The 17,148-nt window shown below is 40.5% G+C and overlaps 2 protein-coding genes across 2 annotated transcripts in view; both read right to left on the bottom strand.

The window, feature by feature from the left end:
- Positions 1–1,004: 1,004 nt before the first annotated feature.
- On the bottom strand, positions 1,005–10,548 carry stk24a (serine/threonine kinase 24a (STE20 homolog, yeast)). The gene is made up of 11 exons (XM_056242420.1): positions 10,482–10,548; positions 9,141–9,371; positions 8,355–8,411; positions 5,941–6,049; positions 5,637–5,794; positions 4,353–4,538; positions 3,171–3,313; positions 2,970–3,072; positions 1,527–1,595; positions 1,233–1,363; positions 1,005–1,159 (listed from the first exon to the last, which is right to left on the bottom strand). Exons 1-11 carry the CDS (start codon positions 10,500–10,502, stop codon positions 1,141–1,143), a joined length of 1,227 nt encoding a protein of 408 aa, XP_056098395.1. The 5' UTR covers positions 10,503–10,548; the 3' UTR covers positions 1,005–1,140.
- Positions 10,549–13,677: 3,129 nt separating this feature from the next.
- slc15a1a (solute carrier family 15 member 1a) overlaps positions 13,678–17,148 on the bottom strand; it is a 30,530-nt gene continuing 27,059 nt past the window's right edge. The window contains 5 exon segments of the mRNA XM_056242407.1: positions 13,678–14,187; positions 14,355–14,462; positions 15,571–15,705; positions 15,828–15,936; positions 16,840–16,938. Of these exon segments, the coding sequence (XP_056098382.1) occupies positions 13,966–14,187; positions 14,355–14,462; positions 15,571–15,705; positions 15,828–15,936; positions 16,840–16,938 (673 nt within the window). The 3' untranslated portion in view covers positions 13,678–13,965.

Raw genomic sequence — 17,148 nt, forward strand, 5'->3', positions numbered from 1 at the left:
TAGCTATAGCATGAGTTGCAGCTTTGATGTAAGAGGCTACTGGTTTTTTAAATAAAAAAAAGACAATTTTACATATCCCAATCCACAGCAACATCCTGTTCCAATAGAGAACTGGTGAGAATGGCGTATTTTTGTAGGCCAATGCCTGCAATCGCGTTTAGCCCTTCTGTTTCCATCCGTCTGAAGAGGTTTTGGTTGTTAAATGCCCTAAACGTCCGTGGATAACACAAGCTAAAGATATTCTAAAACATAAACGCATCCCTTGTGATAAAAAAAAAGAAGCTTTTACTTGTCTGGAATAAGGCGTTTGCTAACAAGTGTCTCAATGGGACTACAGAGGTTGTCAGGGACATTAAACATCATCAGCCGAACAGGTAAACTCATCTACTTTTTCACAGCATCATTGTGTACTGTGTATTCTAACTCAAACTTTCAGGGAAAATGTTTTTAAACAAAGACTGAAAGAGTTGTGGAACACTTTATGCTAGTGATGTTAAAATCATGTGACCACGGTGTCGTTTGTTTATAGCCTACATTTAGCTTTCTACTTCTGGCGATTGTATTTAGACCTCAAAATTCATAATAGTTGTGTTCATTTGTTAAGATTATCACAAAATATGTAAGAATCATTAACTTGTGTCTTATTTTCTTTGATAATCTAACAGCCAATGGGAAAATCCTATTGGGTTTGTGTCAAGGGAACCAGAGTGATGATAACTTACAGGTTGACCAACAAAAATACGTCAAATCTGCAGCCCTCTATATGAAATATCTACACAGAAAGGAAAACTGTTATCAAATGATTATGTAGGGTTGTTAAACAAATCCAGTCCACATTCTTCACTTATGTACAAGTACCTGATTTTGTAAATGGCTTAATCAGAATCCCACCATAATAACAAGGCAAAACCCAGACAGCAACATATAAGATCGGCCCAGATCCGGGCCACATCCGGTACATGTGGATTCAACACGTACCAGATCTGGGACAACACTATGTTGCTGTCTGGGAAAACACGTCATAAACACACTATGCTACAACATCATCCTAAAAGAACACACACCATTCAGTGTCCATGTGTGTTGAAGTGCACTGTGAGTCAAAAGTCACACCCACAGAGAAAGAGTCTTCATGCAGAGTCAGTGATGAGAGGAAAACCTGTCAGGCAGAAAACACACATCAGACAACTCACCCCAAGCCACACATGTGATGGTCAGGGTGCTGTGAATACCTCTTTAACCTCTGAACCACCTCCGTCACCATAGAGTCGGTGATCCCGGGACACTTCTCTTCCGCCAGGAGCATGGCCTGCTTCAGCTCCTCCAACACCGCCGGCTTATACACACCTCGCTTCTGCTTCAGCTGACACAACAACAAACACACTCATCCTGGGACTGATACGCTGAACTGATGCAGCAATGTTAGTTCAGTGTGCACTGATGTTCATTTGTCTGATCTAACCCTAACCCCCACAAAACTACGTTTCCTACATATAAGCCAGCAATGAAGAAAATCAAATTCTTACCTCTGCAAACAATGGGGACATAATAGAGGACATACACTGGGACGGAGACCTTTTTGGACTGTCTGGAACCTAAACAATGAGAGAGAGACAGATGTGTGTGTACTTTGGCTGCAGGAGCTTTTCCTTTCACTTCAGTTATTAGTGATGGGGACGAGACCGCCTATGCCGAGTCCGAGTCAAGACCGAGTGTTTGAAGGGTCGAGTGCGAGTCGAGACCGAGTCCGTTGGTTTTCAAATACAGTCGAGTCCGAGTCAAGACCGAGTCTTTGAAGGGATTTTGTCTCGACATGTCAGTTTTGATATTCATGATTTAATATCACCCCTGTTAATAATCAACAGTTAGGCCTACAACCTAAGCTAGATTGGGAATTGTTTAGAGGAGCAGTCTTAATATGGACAATGCTTTTACTATCATTAAAAAATCCCTACCACATGCATCATCTTCTGCCTATTTTTCTAAAATGCTTCAACAGTGCTGCTCTGTCATCAACATGTTAAGCCCACCCTGACTTTTTTAATCATAGTTAGGACATGCAGAGCAAATCAAAATTTTATAGTGACATGTCTAAATTAGTAGGCTTAGCTACTTTATAACATTTTCCAATATTTCCCCATTTTAAATATTTTGACAATACACTCGAATTCAGTATCTTTTAAAACTTTATTCCCCCATAACACACACAAACATTACATAAACACAATTGCACTGTGTAATGCAGTTAATGACAATACTGACTCTTTTTCTTTTCCGAAAGGATTGTTATCCAACTATGATCGCAATTCGCATTGATCTCTATTGGTAACGACAGAACTTGCGACCATAGTTGGCTAACGAAGCTTTCGGGAAACGCACCCCTGATTGGTTGGCTTTTATGACGTATTGCCTATTTTGAGACAGAACAGAACTTCCAAGATCCAAAGCAATGCTATGTTCTGGGATAAATGCGCTCGTTGTATGTGCGTAGCACCATTTCATGGTATTTTGACCAGCTGAGAAATCGTGAAGAGCTTTCCCAGACAGCAACATAGTGTCGGCCCGAATCCGGGCCACATCTGGTACATGTGGATTCAACACGTACCAGATGTGGGCCGGATCGTAGCGTTCACACTTATTAAAATGAACCGCACTAACAGAGCAAACGCACCACAGTTCGTTTTAATCCAACCAAACATGCCAAGTGTGAACACACCCTATGAAGTCGGTTCTCAAGCTCACACAGGTGCCCTAGCACATTAACCACTGGTGTAAAGAATCACACCAACTATCCACATGATCTACTAACATCTGACAACCACAAACACTATATCTTGTATCATTTGAAAATGCAACAAACATCTTTTGCTTGATAATTGTACCTAATGCTGTCTTTAAAATAAGCAACTCCTGCTTTGATATTTTGTATCTAATGCAAAGACATTGGCACATCTGATTCCTCACCTCACCTTATTTTTGACTCCGTTCTGTTCCCGTTTGGGCTCTTTGTCTATGATAGTGTTGAAGATCCAGTCATCATTCACAGACTCTCCAGATGCTTCACCATCATCTCTGAGAACATGTACACACAATATTTCAATATTTTCTCAGTGAATAAATAATTATTATATTTATATAACTAAATGTGCCAATGTTTATTTCGTGCTTACGAGTCTGAATCTGAGCTGGACTCATCATGGGTCTGTTTTACTTTCCATTTCTTGTACTTGTCTATGAGTTCTGTCAGGTATGATGGCTTCTTGGAATATCGAAGGATAAGTTTGTGTTTCAAAAGCTCTTTAGCTGTTGGCCTCTGGCAGAGACAACACGAACATTGTCTTTTGGTTATTCATTTGGTTATTAGGGGTGGGCTGCTCTGGTCCTCAAGGGTTACTGTCCTGCAGAGTTTAGCTCCAATTCTAATCAAACACACCTATACAAATCTGACCCAGGATTACTTGAAAATTATAGGCAGGTGTGTTTGATTAGTGTTGAAGCACAACTCTGCAGGACAGTGGCCCTCGAGGGACACAGTTGCCAACCCCTGCTATAGATGCAGAAATTTAAAGACTATATAGAGTGTGCGCGTGACGTCACCGTCAGCCGGAGTGACTGCGGTTACGCCCACTGAGTGGCAAAAAGACCGAGCGGCAGCATTTGTTTTCAGCGTGAATGCCGAGAAAAACACATAAAAAAACGGGAAAGAGAAATTGACTGTGCAACTAGGTTTGACAAGAAATCTGAGGTACATTTTTAAGAGGTAAGTTGTAAGGAAACCTATGTCGAGTCCAATCTTTAGTTGAAACTGATAATTGTTTGTTTTACTCGCATTTTTACAGTTTCCCCTATTAAATCCAGTCACACAGCAGCTCTTTTACTACTCAGTCCGGCTGAGGGAGGCATGTTCCGGCAGGACAGTGACGTCAATGCATTCCCTCTATAGCGGGGTTACTCAAATCTGGCCCTATTGGGCCACTGGTCTACAGAGTTTAGCTCTAACCCTAATCAAAGACACCTGAGCATGCTAATCAAGGTCTTAAGAGTTACTAGAACATTACAGGTGGGTGAGATTGATCATGGTTTGAGCTAAACTCTGCAGAGCATTAGCCCTCTAGAGCTTGATTTGAAGAACCCTGCTAAATCAGAGGTGTCCAATCTTGCCCATGGAGGGCCTCTTCCAGCAGAGTTTAGCTCCAACCCTAATTAAATACACCTGAATCAGCTAATCCCTGGGGAATTCCAGGCAGGTCTGTTGGAGCAGGTCAGAGCTAAACTCTGCAGAGAAGATCAGCCCACCCCACCCCAGAAACAAGATTGGATACCCCTGTGATAAATAGTTTGGCAACACTTACAAAGTTGGGGTCTTTATTGAGACAGACATCTACAAACTCTTTGAGAGCTTTATTGCAGTTTCCTTCCAGTGTGGGTGAATTTTCCTTAGGGATGAGAAACAACACCTTCATGGGGTGAAGATCAGAGTGGGGTGGCTCTCCTTTTGCCAGCTCAATTGCAGTTATGCCCAATGACCAGATATCTGCCTGCAAAACACACAAACCTGAATGAGTGATACATTACATGTGGCTGACTATACTATGCTACACGTCATTCTCTTTTGATCTAATACCTGCAACAGACTGTGCAATCCTATAAGATCATTACAAATCACACTGTACGACATGGATCTAATAAACTTGGGTATGACATGTATGTTAGACTGCATGATGATGTCACCTATTGAATCATAGGCTACGACGCAAGTTAGTTTAGAAGAAGAAAACGTCATCAGCATGCGCTAGTGGTAAACAAATAGAGCAAGGTGAATCGCATTTTTGTGGATTTTATGTGCGTTAAAAATGAGGAGGAAGCGAAAGAGGAGAATATGGACGCAGTCATGGCTAGGGAAAAGAGGCCAACTTGGCATATTTTGCAAATGGAGCTTGAGGTAAGTAGTTTTAGTGCCATGTCACGTTGATCAATACACCATTTTATATTGCGTTTTTATTAGCTAGTCAGTAGACATAGGTCCTAGCAGCAAACACACTGTGAGATGATCATGCTAAATTAGTAAACTATCGCAGGCTATCTTTGGTTTGAACCTCTCACTGTAAGACGTAGGACCACGGTTTAGGAGTCACGACCACAGAAATCGCCACAATTGGTCATCTTTCACCTGGGACAGTCCAAAATCGTACAATGTGTACCAGGCATTAGGAGGCGATTCTTGGCCAGAATAAGCTACAAATGAAGCTTATTACTGAAAATCATCATCAAACTCTTAATATCATTAACTATAATAGAAATACAGCTGTAAACACCCTAAAGATGCTCACTAGACCAGCATTTCTTGGCCGTTAGGGTTAGGGCACAAATGTCAATTGCTCTTGCTGAGAACTAATGATCCACAAACAGGCAGAGTTTAGCTTCAACCCCAATCAAACACACATCAACCAACAAATCAATGTGTTCAGGATTACTAGAAAATAACAGGCACATGTGTTGGAGCAGGGTTAAACTGAAGTCTGCAGGAAGGTAGTTCCCTCCATGACCAGGGTTGGCTACCCCTGGTCTAAATGCTAACCCAAGCCTGGCAAGGACTACGACTTTGGGAGGTGCATTACATGGTGAGTGGATCTAACCTTTGAGTCGTACTCTGACTGTTTAATGACCTCTGGTGCCATCCAGAATGGAGTGCCCACAAACGTGTTCCTCTTGATCTGTGTGTCTGTGAGCTGCCCAGCCACACCGAAATCAGCTAGCTTCACATCACCCTGCTCTGACAACAGGACATTGGCAGCTAGAGAAAAACACACATCAGCCATCTTGATTTGAGCTTTCAGAACAGAACAGTTCATCTTGAAACATCTTGAAATGCTGGAGATCATTTATAGACTTCAATAGTAGAAAAAAATGTGCATGTACCACGTCATCATTCACAGGTACCTTTAATATCTCGGTGAATTTTCTTCTCTGAATGTAGGTAATCCAGACCCTTAAGGATCTCTCGGAGGATGGTGGCAATATGATACTCATCAAGAGCTCCTGGTCCCAGCTGTAGATCAAAGAACCTGTTAAGGTGATGATACACGGGGGAACTTTTTGAGCAATATTGCTGGGCAATGCTACCATCAACTGGCAACCAGGTGAGACCAACCAATCTAAAGTATCCAGATAGAAATGTGTTGCCCATTTTCAATGGGAAAGTGCCCAAGCATCATTGGTCAATAAAGTTGCCCCATGTCATCACCTTTAGACCTGTTAGGGCCAATTAACGCCGCACAGACAAACGCCAACAAACTTGTTTGTTGGGTTTTGTCGGATCAGTGTGTTACCCCTGACGGCATATGTTGCCATTGGTCAGGGTTTGTTTTCCTCTGACTGACCATGGTCAATCAGTGTTTTTTTCAGTGTCTGTTGAACATGACAGTTATTTTTCATAAAATAATTAATACGCGTCATAGGTAATACGCGTCATTCACATGCGTATTACCTGTTCAGTCTATAGTGTTTCATCGCCATCTAATGGCCTGGCAGCAGAAAACAGCGTTTTTAGCCGTTTTCGCGGATTCGTGTGAAGGGATCGTTTTGACAATAATTTCGTCTGTACGCGAAAAACTCAAAGGAAAAACTCTCCTATCCTCGTTGTCGTGTAAACGTACCCTAAATCAAAACACCTCAAGCAGCTAATTAAGATGCTCGGGATTAACAATTAATAACAGGCAGGTGTGTTGGAGCAGGGTTGAACTGAAGTCTGCAGGAAGGTAGTCCTCCAGGACTGGGGTTGGGTACACCAGTCCTAGTGATTTTTTTTTTATTATTATAACAAAGTCGCCACACCAACTTGTCATCTGTACTAGATGGATTGTAGAATTGGTTAAAATGAAAACCCATGTCCTAAAACTCAAAATATGTTCTTTAGACCAGTGCTTTCAAACCTTTCCTGGAGAGCCCTCAAAACTGCACATGTTGGACACAACCATTTTGGGTCTTGCAGTCTCTATAATGAGCTGATGAGTTGAATCAGGTATAGTTAGATGAGTGAGACGTCCAAAATGGGCAGTGGTAGAGTGTCACAGTCTTCGTCTCCACCAGTCTGTCCTTGTCTCTTCACTACACTTCCCAGAATCCTCCTTGTCTCCACACCTGAACTCACTCCCTCACTTACCAGCCTGTTCCTCGTTATTATCATCTGTGTCACCTGTCTTCACTTCGTTAGTGTTCATTTGTGCTTGTATTTAGTTCCTTCCTGTTCAGTCTGTCCTTGTCGATCGTTAGTCTTATTTAGTTGTGTTGGATGTGAGTGTAATCCTGCCTGCCTGTTTGTACCTGTGAGAAATACTAGTAAATGTTGGAATTGGAGATTTATGACTCAGCCTCCTTCTTCACCTGCACCACACCATGACATAGAGGGTCTATGGGACTGGTTTAAAAAGCAATCATTTAGACCAGGGGTTTTTGTCAGCTTAACCTGACAAGCTTAACTTGAAAATCTTAAAAAATCTTGTAAATCTTCATTTACATGACAACAGTGTTTTGGGGCCTGAACAACTTTTTGAAAACAGGGTTTAAAGTGCACATTTTTTAATTCAATACCATTATCGTCTCCATGCAAACAAGGCAAATTTGTGAACACGGTAACCTCATGCGCATGCGTATTACATGTTCAGTCAATAGGTGCGTAGTGCTTCTTTGCAAAATTACATCTACTGGCCTGGAATGCATAATACAGCGTTTTTAGTAGTTTTTACAGAGGGGATCATTTTGACAACCTTGTCATCTGTGAAAAGGAAAAACCTTTTCATTTTTAGAACATCATTGTCATGACATGTTCCTGGATCAACATATTTTGTTGATCCTGCAACAACATTCCTGTCCCAAAAAATTAAGTCCTAACCCTATCCCGACCCCTAAACCTAACCCTACCTATAACTCATAATGATAGGTGAATAACACTGATGTAGAAGCACCTAACCCTGGCTGTGAACCTAAACTTGACATAAAGTCTAAACTTTGTCCCTCAAATCTGATTGATTAATTGGAATGTTGTTCCAGGATCAGTAAAGATGTTGATGTTGTACCTGCTGAAATCATGTTCACCGTTTCCCAAACTTGTCCTGGTCTTGATTTGGGAGTCATTACACATTTTGCATGTCTGCCTGTTCCAACAACAGACCTGTTTCAACTCATCAGCTCATTAGTAGAGACTGCAAGACCTAAATTAGGTGTCCGATAGGTGTGTTAACAGCAGACAAATATACAAGTATTTAGATTTATTGTTTTAAATGATACATTTGTGTAAATACCAAGGTGACTATATGAACCATTATTAGTAAAGTTAAGGGAATTAAAATTCTTACCAAATCCAGAGCTGAGCCCCCTCCTAAATATTCCATGATGATCCATAGTTTTGAGTCCTGGAAGAGACATCATATATTTCCAATTTGAACTGACTTATTACTGGTGAGTCTTGTCTTTTTGTCTGATGAGCAGCATTGATTTTTAAAACCTCTAAAACTGTACCAAACCTGTCATTTAAAACTTTATGAAATGTCACTCATCCGTCCAGATGTTCCCATTAGCTGTAAAGGGTATCAGACCACAAAAAGAGATTCAGGAACAATGGGATCCCTGGCACATGGAAGAGCCTCAAGAATGCCAGCCAACCCTTGCATTCTGTTATGGGCCATTTATTTTATGGTGAAACTTTCATGTTTATAGCGATTTTAATCCACATTAGGCCTATTTACATCGACTGATTGAATAGCGATCTGATCGTGAAAAGTGCTACAAAACGCTCTCGAGAAAGAAAACACCTCTTGAGTGAATCAACCAAAGTGTAAGTTATTCTGATGTTCAAACCACAAAATAAAACTTTACTTCTCAGAAACAACATCAGCATACAATAGTTTTAAACAATTAAATTCAAACACTAATTGACATATGGGGTGTTAAAATGAAAATATTAAAACCACTGCTTATCCTTTCTGCAAAGACACAATTATGTTGGAGAGCATTTCAAATCACCAACATGCATGAAGTGATCATCTGCTTGGTCACATAACAACATTACATAATACAGCTTGTCACCACGAGCTGCCTGACACGCATTAAACTGCTCCACAGTAGCAGAGCATGGGACTCACCTTCAGATAAGAGCCATAGTATTTAGTGATGAAGGGGCTGTCACACTGGCTGAGAACTGTAATCTCCTGTTGTATGTCCTCCACTTCATCCTCAGCCTCCTCCAGGTCGATGATCTTGATAGCAACTAGCTGTTGCGTGCGATTGTCAATGCCTTTGAAGACTTCTCCAAAGGACCCCTTCCCGATCCGCTCAAGCTTGGTGAACAGCTTCTCCGGGTCAACATTCAAATTCTACAAAAGAAAGGAAAACAAGTGAGTAGTTTTTTAGTTTAAAACTATTTACGCACGCTTCTTGCCCTTTTACATTAGAGAAAGTCCAACCAACAAAAAGCTAAAACTCAAATAGTGTAAAACAAAAACAAGTGTCTACACATTATCCGTACAACATATCCGTGGACATACAGTTGGCATAGATGTGGAAACATGCAATGCTAGTCAACTCAACCAGCTTGACTTGAACACAAGTTCTCATCTTCATCACACCCTCACACCGATCTCATGTCCATCTCTGGCAATACAACTGAAGAAGAATCTCTTGGTATGCCTGATTTTTGCCCTGGTTTTACTGGCCGTAAACTGAAAGCATCTATGCACACGGCCAATGAAACAAAGGTTCAGCATGAGAGAGGCATTTAAACATTGATTGAGTCACCAGATGTTAATTTTAACAGTCAGAATTCATCACAATGTCATCCAAGTAAGCCTCGTGATTCACATGAAGAGCTGGAACATGGCAGGTGCATTCTGCATTCCCAAAGGCATTACTGCATATCGGAAAAAAAGTTAAATGGAGTTTCAAACACAAACATTTTTGTGGCTCAAGTGGTCAAACTCTTCACCAGTTTGGCAGCATCTAGCCAGTTTTCCATAAGGGGCAATGGGATCTAATGTAGGCAGTAGTCGCTAAATTAATTTTTTGACAGTAAGGAACTCTTTGCACAGGCCAATGACAAGCACATTACGACTCTATAAATGTTAATGCAGCTTGTGCTGAATCAGGACATATACACAACTAATCTAATCTCACACACGTCATTTACAATAACCACAGTCACGGCCTTTCCACTAACAGTGGCACTTTGACCGCCAGATATTATGTGTTATATATTAACAGATATTAACCCTTACAGTGGTAAAACTCAAATTAATTTTCTTATGGAACATTTCTGCTGGTAAAACAATGTTCTATATAAAAAGCCAACATTTACAAATATTAACCTCACACACTTCAAGAGTCTTCCTACAACTGCTTTTTGAAAATTCCCCATTCGCCTGACATCAGGACATGCTGTCAACAAATAACAACCAGAAAACCCTCTTCCACACACAAGCACACAGTACCTTTAGTCCATTAGCTTCCATGACTGTGGCTGCTGCTTCCTGAATATGCCGTTCACACTCATGTGTTAGTCAGTCCATCAGGACTCTTTATCATATGGGTGTAGCGGGGCGGTACCACAGCCGCCCTCTGCCGTAACGGGATCAAAGAGCAGGTTGCCTCTTACAATGTTTAGGAATACAGTCTATATGCAATTATTTCCACAAAACTTAACAATACATGTAAGCTATAAACCTGACATAAAACCAATGGGAAAGTTGTGTCTGCTGCCAAAAGTGATTTCTGTCACAAGTATCACTGTAATCAAATTTATTAAAAAGATCATCATTTACCCTCGTGCTGTTCAAAACCTGTATTACTTTGTATCTTCAGCTTAAAGCTCTAAATAGGACAAAAAAATACGTCATAAATTTGTTATTCACTGACAATCGTTTTTGTCCTTCGTGAAGCTTGGTGAATTGTGGGGTATATTGGTTACATAGTTATTAGAAGGACATCATTGATAAAAATCAATGGGCCAACTTGGGCCACAATACCAAGGTTACATTACACTCCCACTCTTTAGGGCTTTTCACACTTGAAATAGTCAAAACTTGGTCATTGTAAACTTAGGCTTCTCAGAATCATGGGTTATCTTGTTTCACGTTTCACAATGCTACTTGACCTGCAATTTACAACTAATCCTGGGCATTCATAAACTAATGCTTCAAACAAGGGCTTTTCACACTGTGGAAATTGCCTTTCTCATCCACGGATATCGTCTTTCTATACGCTGCTTTTAACCCCAGGTAAAGGAACGTCTCACACTTATATTTTCGAAGCGGGGATAAAATCGTGTTTTAGCCGAGGTTATGAAACCTTGCTGGATTAACTGTTAACCCAGGGTAAATTATGAACAATATGTAATGTGAAACAAGATAACACAGGCTTCCATTTACCCAGGGAGTACAATGACCCAGGGTTAACTTCAAGTGTGAAAAGCCCTCCTGTATGTTCCTACACCCTGGGTTAATGTTCTTATTTGCCTTGTCACTTTGTCAACAGCTGTGGTTTCAGAAGTTTTTTTCCCCCCATTTTTTTTCTCCTTAGGACGTTCAATAAATTCCTCAATAAAGGTTTTACTCCATGAACCAAACCAACCAGTTCTAAGATGAATCACAAACTCAATTACAGCTTTAAAGCATTTCATAAATATTACCAACTTGTAAAGGTTTGTATCAATGATGTACAGGAAAAACTGGAAAAAGGTAAACAAAATTTATTTGTGGTTGTCATTGATTATGAGTATAAACAATTTATCACAAAGTATTTATTTATATATTAAAATATATAAGTAGATAAAAAGTGAAGGGAGACCAACTTCAATACTTCATTCACAGGTGTAGGAGGTTGTGCCGAACTGTTTTACCACAACTTCATTCACTAAATGCATTGATGCGGCTCTAGCTCTGCCGAGGCTTCAGAGCATCCGGGTGCTAAATTATATCAACGACTGGCTTATTATGGCCAAAGAAATATCACTGATCAATGTGATGTATAGTATAATATACACTCACCTAAAGGATTATTAGGAACACCATACTAATACTGTGTTTGACCCCCTTTCGCCTTCAGAACTGCCTTAATTCTACGTGGCATTGATTCAACAAGGTGCTGAAAGCATTCTTTAGAAATGTTGGCCCATATTGATAGGATAGCATCTTGCAGTTGATGGAGATTTGTGGGATGCACATCCAGGGCACGAAGCTCCCGTTCCACCACATCCCAAAGATGCTCTATTGGGTTGAGATCTGGTGACTGTGGAGGCCATTTTAGTACAGTGAACTCATTGTCATGTTCAAGAAACCAATTTGAAATGATTCGAGCTTTGTGACATGGTGCATTATCCTGCTGGAAGTAGCCATCAGAGGATGGGTACATGGTGGCCATAAAGGGATGGACATGGTCAGAAACAATGCTCAGCTAGGCCGTGGCATTTAAACAATGCCCAATTGGCACTAAGGGGCCTAAAGTGTGACAAGAAAACATCCCCCACACCATTACACCACCACAACCAGCCTGCACAGTGGTAACAAGGCATGATGGATCCATGTTCTCATTCTGTTTACGCCAACTTCTGACTCTACCATCTGAATGTCTCAACAGAAATCGAGACTCATCAGACCAGGCAAAATTTTTACAGTCTTCAACTGTCCAATTTTGGTGAGCTCTTGCAAATTGTAGCCTCTTTTTCCTATTTGTAGTGGAGATGAGTGGTACCCGGTGGGGTCTTCTGCTGTTGTAGCCCATCCTGTGCGTGTTGTGGCTTCACAAATGCTTTGCTGCATACCTCGGTTGTAACGAGTGGTTATTTCAGTCAAAGTTGCTCTTCTATCAGCTTGAATCAGTCGGCCCATTCTCCTCTGACCTCTAGCATCAACAAGGCATTTTCGCCCACAGGACTGCCGCATACTGGATGTTTTTCCCTTTTCACACCATTCTTTGTAAACCCTAGAAATGGTTGTGCGTGAAAATCCCAGTAACTGAGCAGATTGTGAAATACTCAGACCGGCCCGTCTGGCACCAACAACCATGCCACGCTCGAAATTGCTTAAATCACCTTTCTTTCCCATTCTGACATTCAGTTTGGAGTTCAGGAGATTGTCTTGACCAGGACCACGCCCCTAAATGCATTGAAGCAACTGCCATGTGATTGGTTGATTAGATAATTGCATTAATGAGAAATTGAACAGGTGTTCCTAATAATCCTTTAGGTGAGTGTATATGTATAATGTATAATATACCCATTCCATGGCACTTCTGGTAAAGAGTAGGGGTGTAACCCCGGTGTCCTGGCCACATTCCACTCAATGGCCCTTACCAATCATGGCCTCCTAATAATCCCCATCCACTGAACTGGCTCTATCTCTCCTATCCACTATAGCTGGTGTGAGTGTGTGTGTGAGCGCACTGGCGCCGTTGTACTGTGGCTGCCGTCGCATCATCCCAGTGGAGGCTCACACTGGTGGTGGATTGAGGAGAGATCCCCTGACATGATTGTAAAGCGCTTTGGGTGTACAGTATACCCACAATGCTTTAAAAGGCAATAGACAGCTAGGTTTTGTAAGTGTCAAGAGAGGTTAAACCCAGAACATTTACACCTCATGATGAATTCTAATGTGTTTTGCAAAGACTCAAAAGACTAAAGTTAGACAGACCTTTGTTTCATAGTTCCTTGTTTATTAGCTTAACAAATCTTCACACACCCTAACCAGACCATTTGCATTTTAAACCATGTCTAAAAATATTATGACAGAAGGTTTTTACTCTACATTTTAAATGAGAATTTTTCATGATACATCTGATTGTTGACTCGGTAGGGTCTTATCAATACAGTAACACTGAATTTGACAACAATGTCTGCTCACAGTCATTTTATTTACATAAATATGGAACTAAAGGGTAGATCTTAACGTATAACAATCTTCATAAATGTATCATAGTATCTTATAGCTTGGTATGTTTGACCTCCTGCTCAATCTTCTGGTCTTTATCTTTGTCCTCCATTTCTAGTGTCTCTTTCTTCTCCTCCTCTGGCTCAAGCCCCTGCTCCCTCCTGATCTGAGCCTCAATCTCAGCTGGGTCAATGTAGGTGTAGAAATACGCCATGACGGAGAAGATGATACTCACAGCCACAAGCAGTGACGCAAACAACAGATACTCTGCCCACTGAGTGAGAAAACACAGACATTGAATAATTCAACACATTTTTTTAATTCTGTCATTATTATTTGTTGTTCGAAATCTGTACACTGTTATTTTTGTCTGTATTATATATTACAGTATTCATACAGCTTGGCTGAATGTGTGTGTGAGGTCATGAGGTCATGCATCACCTGTTTCGGAAGCTTTCCCAGCTCTGCCACAATCAGCACAATAATGTTTCCCACGGCATTAGTGCACAACCAGCCGGCCTGCAACACGGACTTCATGTTCTTTGGAGCCTGAAGACATAGAAGCACGGCTGTTGTTGAGAGGGAAGCGCTCACAGATATTGACTGGAGGATTATCTTGGCAGTCTACAGGATATCATATGCCAAATTAAGCCCTCTATTGACGTATTACAGGTAAAAACACACTTTTAAAGGGAAAGTTCACCCAAAAATGAAAATCAGGGCAAGTAAATGATGACATGATTTTCATTTTTGGGTGAACTATCCCTTTAAAAGTGTGTTTTTAACTGGAATATATATGGCAAATTATATGTTTTTTGATTATAATCAATTTCACTTGAATCTATGTCACAATAAAAAAAGAAAGACCTGTCACTAGTTACACTCCATCCAAACATTAAACATTTTCTAAGACAAAAAGACTGTACTCTAACTCCTAAACACCATTTACAGATGTTGAGCATTGAAGATCACTGGCCACATTATGCGGCAACTAGACCAAGTATTTTAGCACATGGGAATGCTGTATTAACCAATCAATATCCAGGACTGTGTCTATCCATTTAATTACTGATCTTAAGCACCTACTGGAATTACAAAAAAAACTCTTACGGGTGCTTCTCAACTGGTAAAAGTAAAAGGTCAACAAAAGGTCAATAAAAGGTCCAACATATTAAATTTTGTCTTGCACTCCTGTAACTGAAGCTGAATGTCTTTTCCCATGTAACGCATAAGCCATGGTCCCTACGAGGATAAACACCCTCTGGCCCCGCCTTCTACAGTAGCCACGCCCCCAAACTCTCACTATAGGCTGAGCTGGAAAAAGATTGACATCTGAGCAGAAACGCTCCCAGTGCCCGTGAGGCTCAATGTTTACACTGTTGGGCGAGATAAACCCATGAATGGCATACTAATAGATCTCAATAATCATAAAACTGGGTTAAGAGAATGTATCTTACACACTGCACCTTTAAAGACCTAACAGAACATTTGATATCTTTCTACTGTCTATTTGGTAACAGCTGATACTGTATTGGTTAAGGTAATGAGTGATGACTGTTCAGACAGTGTTATTAGTAATTAATCTCATTATAATGTGTAAAATTAAACGTATAACTGTTCATTTTTTCCTGAGCGGTGAAGTGAACCGTTGTCCCACCTGTGAGTAGGAGAACTGCAGGCCGGTGACGGAGAACATGACCTCTCCTGTAGTGATGAGGAAGTACTGAGGAATCTGCAGAGCCATGTGGACCGAGTTGGGCTGAATGTCCTCGACGGCCTTTATAGACTTACACTGCACACACACAAGAACACACATGCACATATAAACCAAAAGACAAAATACAGGGGCTATATAGAGGCTTCTGCTGGATGGCACAGATAGGTGTACACTACACGCTGAGGGAGGATACACACATCAGTCGAGAACAGCGTGCTGGGGATGAGGAAGGTGTATGAAGAACCGAATCCAAACTTCTGAGAAAACTCACACGACTGCGCGCCGTTGCTGAGTACGAACTTCCGTCTGAGAAGATAAACCAGAAGAACAGCAAGTCAACATGAAATAGCACTCATTTCATTTCATTTTATTGTTTATTTTTACAGGGACAATGCACAATTAAAAGTAAAAGTAATAGCTCATTTACATCTGCTGTCCCTGGGCAGGTAAACAAATAAAATAACATACAATATTACATGTACACCACATAAAACATCACAATACATATGTCCAGGAATGTAAGATTTACAAAATCAGTGTATAAAACAGATAATTTACAACACAGTCATTACTGGTTGCAGATTTGTAGCCAGTACTTAAGCTTGTTTTTAAAAATTGAGAAGCATTCAAAACCCATTTTAATCCTGAATGTTTTTTACAACTGGGTAAGACTTTATTTTAAGGTGACGTAGTTATATGTTACATGTACTTCCTATAGTAGCTAACCCTAAATCAAACCATAACCTCAACCCTTTAGTAAGTATAGTTAGTAGTTGTTTTATTCTTTTCTTTGTGTTGGCACTGTCCAGTTTCCCTTCAGGTCCCGTGTATCATCATTTCTCTGGTGTGTATTTTCTTTTTTTTGTAAATTATTTTGGCTTGATTGTAAATAACAATATTTTTTACTTTCTTTCTTATATATCTTGGCCAATCATTGCACGTAATAAATTTGTTCACATGTTCTACTATGGTCTTATTCACTCTCCCAGTATTTTAATGGTAGCAATAGCTTAAGTAAGTAAGTTTAATAGTTAAACCAGTGTAGGGTCGTAACATTATCAGTTCTGTTGTAATTGTTTTGTTGAAAAATTCTATTAAAAAAAGTACTTGTATAACTTTGATAAAAGCAATTCACAAATTATGTTAAAGCATGTTAGCAATCATAATACTTTATTAAACATCAATGATAAATCTGAAGAACTGACTTACGTCCCCTGATTAACCAGAGAGTAGTTTGAAATAACTGTTGGCTCCAGGTTAGGATTCAAGTTAGTGATGTTCAGATCCGCTGTCCAGCCGTTCACAAACCTGTGACATCACATCACACATCATTACAGGAAAGTTCAGTTCCAGTCGGGGAAACTCTACGCTGCGTCTGAAGTGACGACGCTATGGGAACGCTCCTGCGTGATCGCGTCTGAAGACAGTGTTTAACAAACTCAACAAGTGAGACAACAGAGGCTGAAAACACTGCGAGCATCACACGTGTGTGTGTGTGTGTGTGTGTGTGCACGCATG

This window comes from Rhinichthys klamathensis, unplaced genomic scaffold (assembly GCF_029890125.1).
Source record: "Rhinichthys klamathensis goyatoka isolate OS25496 unplaced genomic scaffold, OSU_Roscu_1.1 h1tg000726l_1, whole genome shotgun sequence".
NCBI classification, from domain to species: Eukaryota; Metazoa; Chordata; class Actinopteri; order Cypriniformes; family Leuciscidae; genus Rhinichthys; species Rhinichthys klamathensis.

Coding starts and splice junctions, on each gene's coding strand:
- stk24a (XM_056242420.1), bottom strand. CDS start 10,502: ATGGAAGCTAATGGACTAAAG. Junction 9,372..10,481: donor TGGAAGCTAATGGACTAAAG/GTACTGTGTGCT, acceptor TTTCTTTTGTAG/AATTTGAATGTTGACCCGGA. Junction 5,795..5,940: donor AATTCACCGAGATATTAAAG/GTACCTGTGAAT, acceptor GTTTTTCTCTAG/CTGCCAATGTCCTGTTGTCA.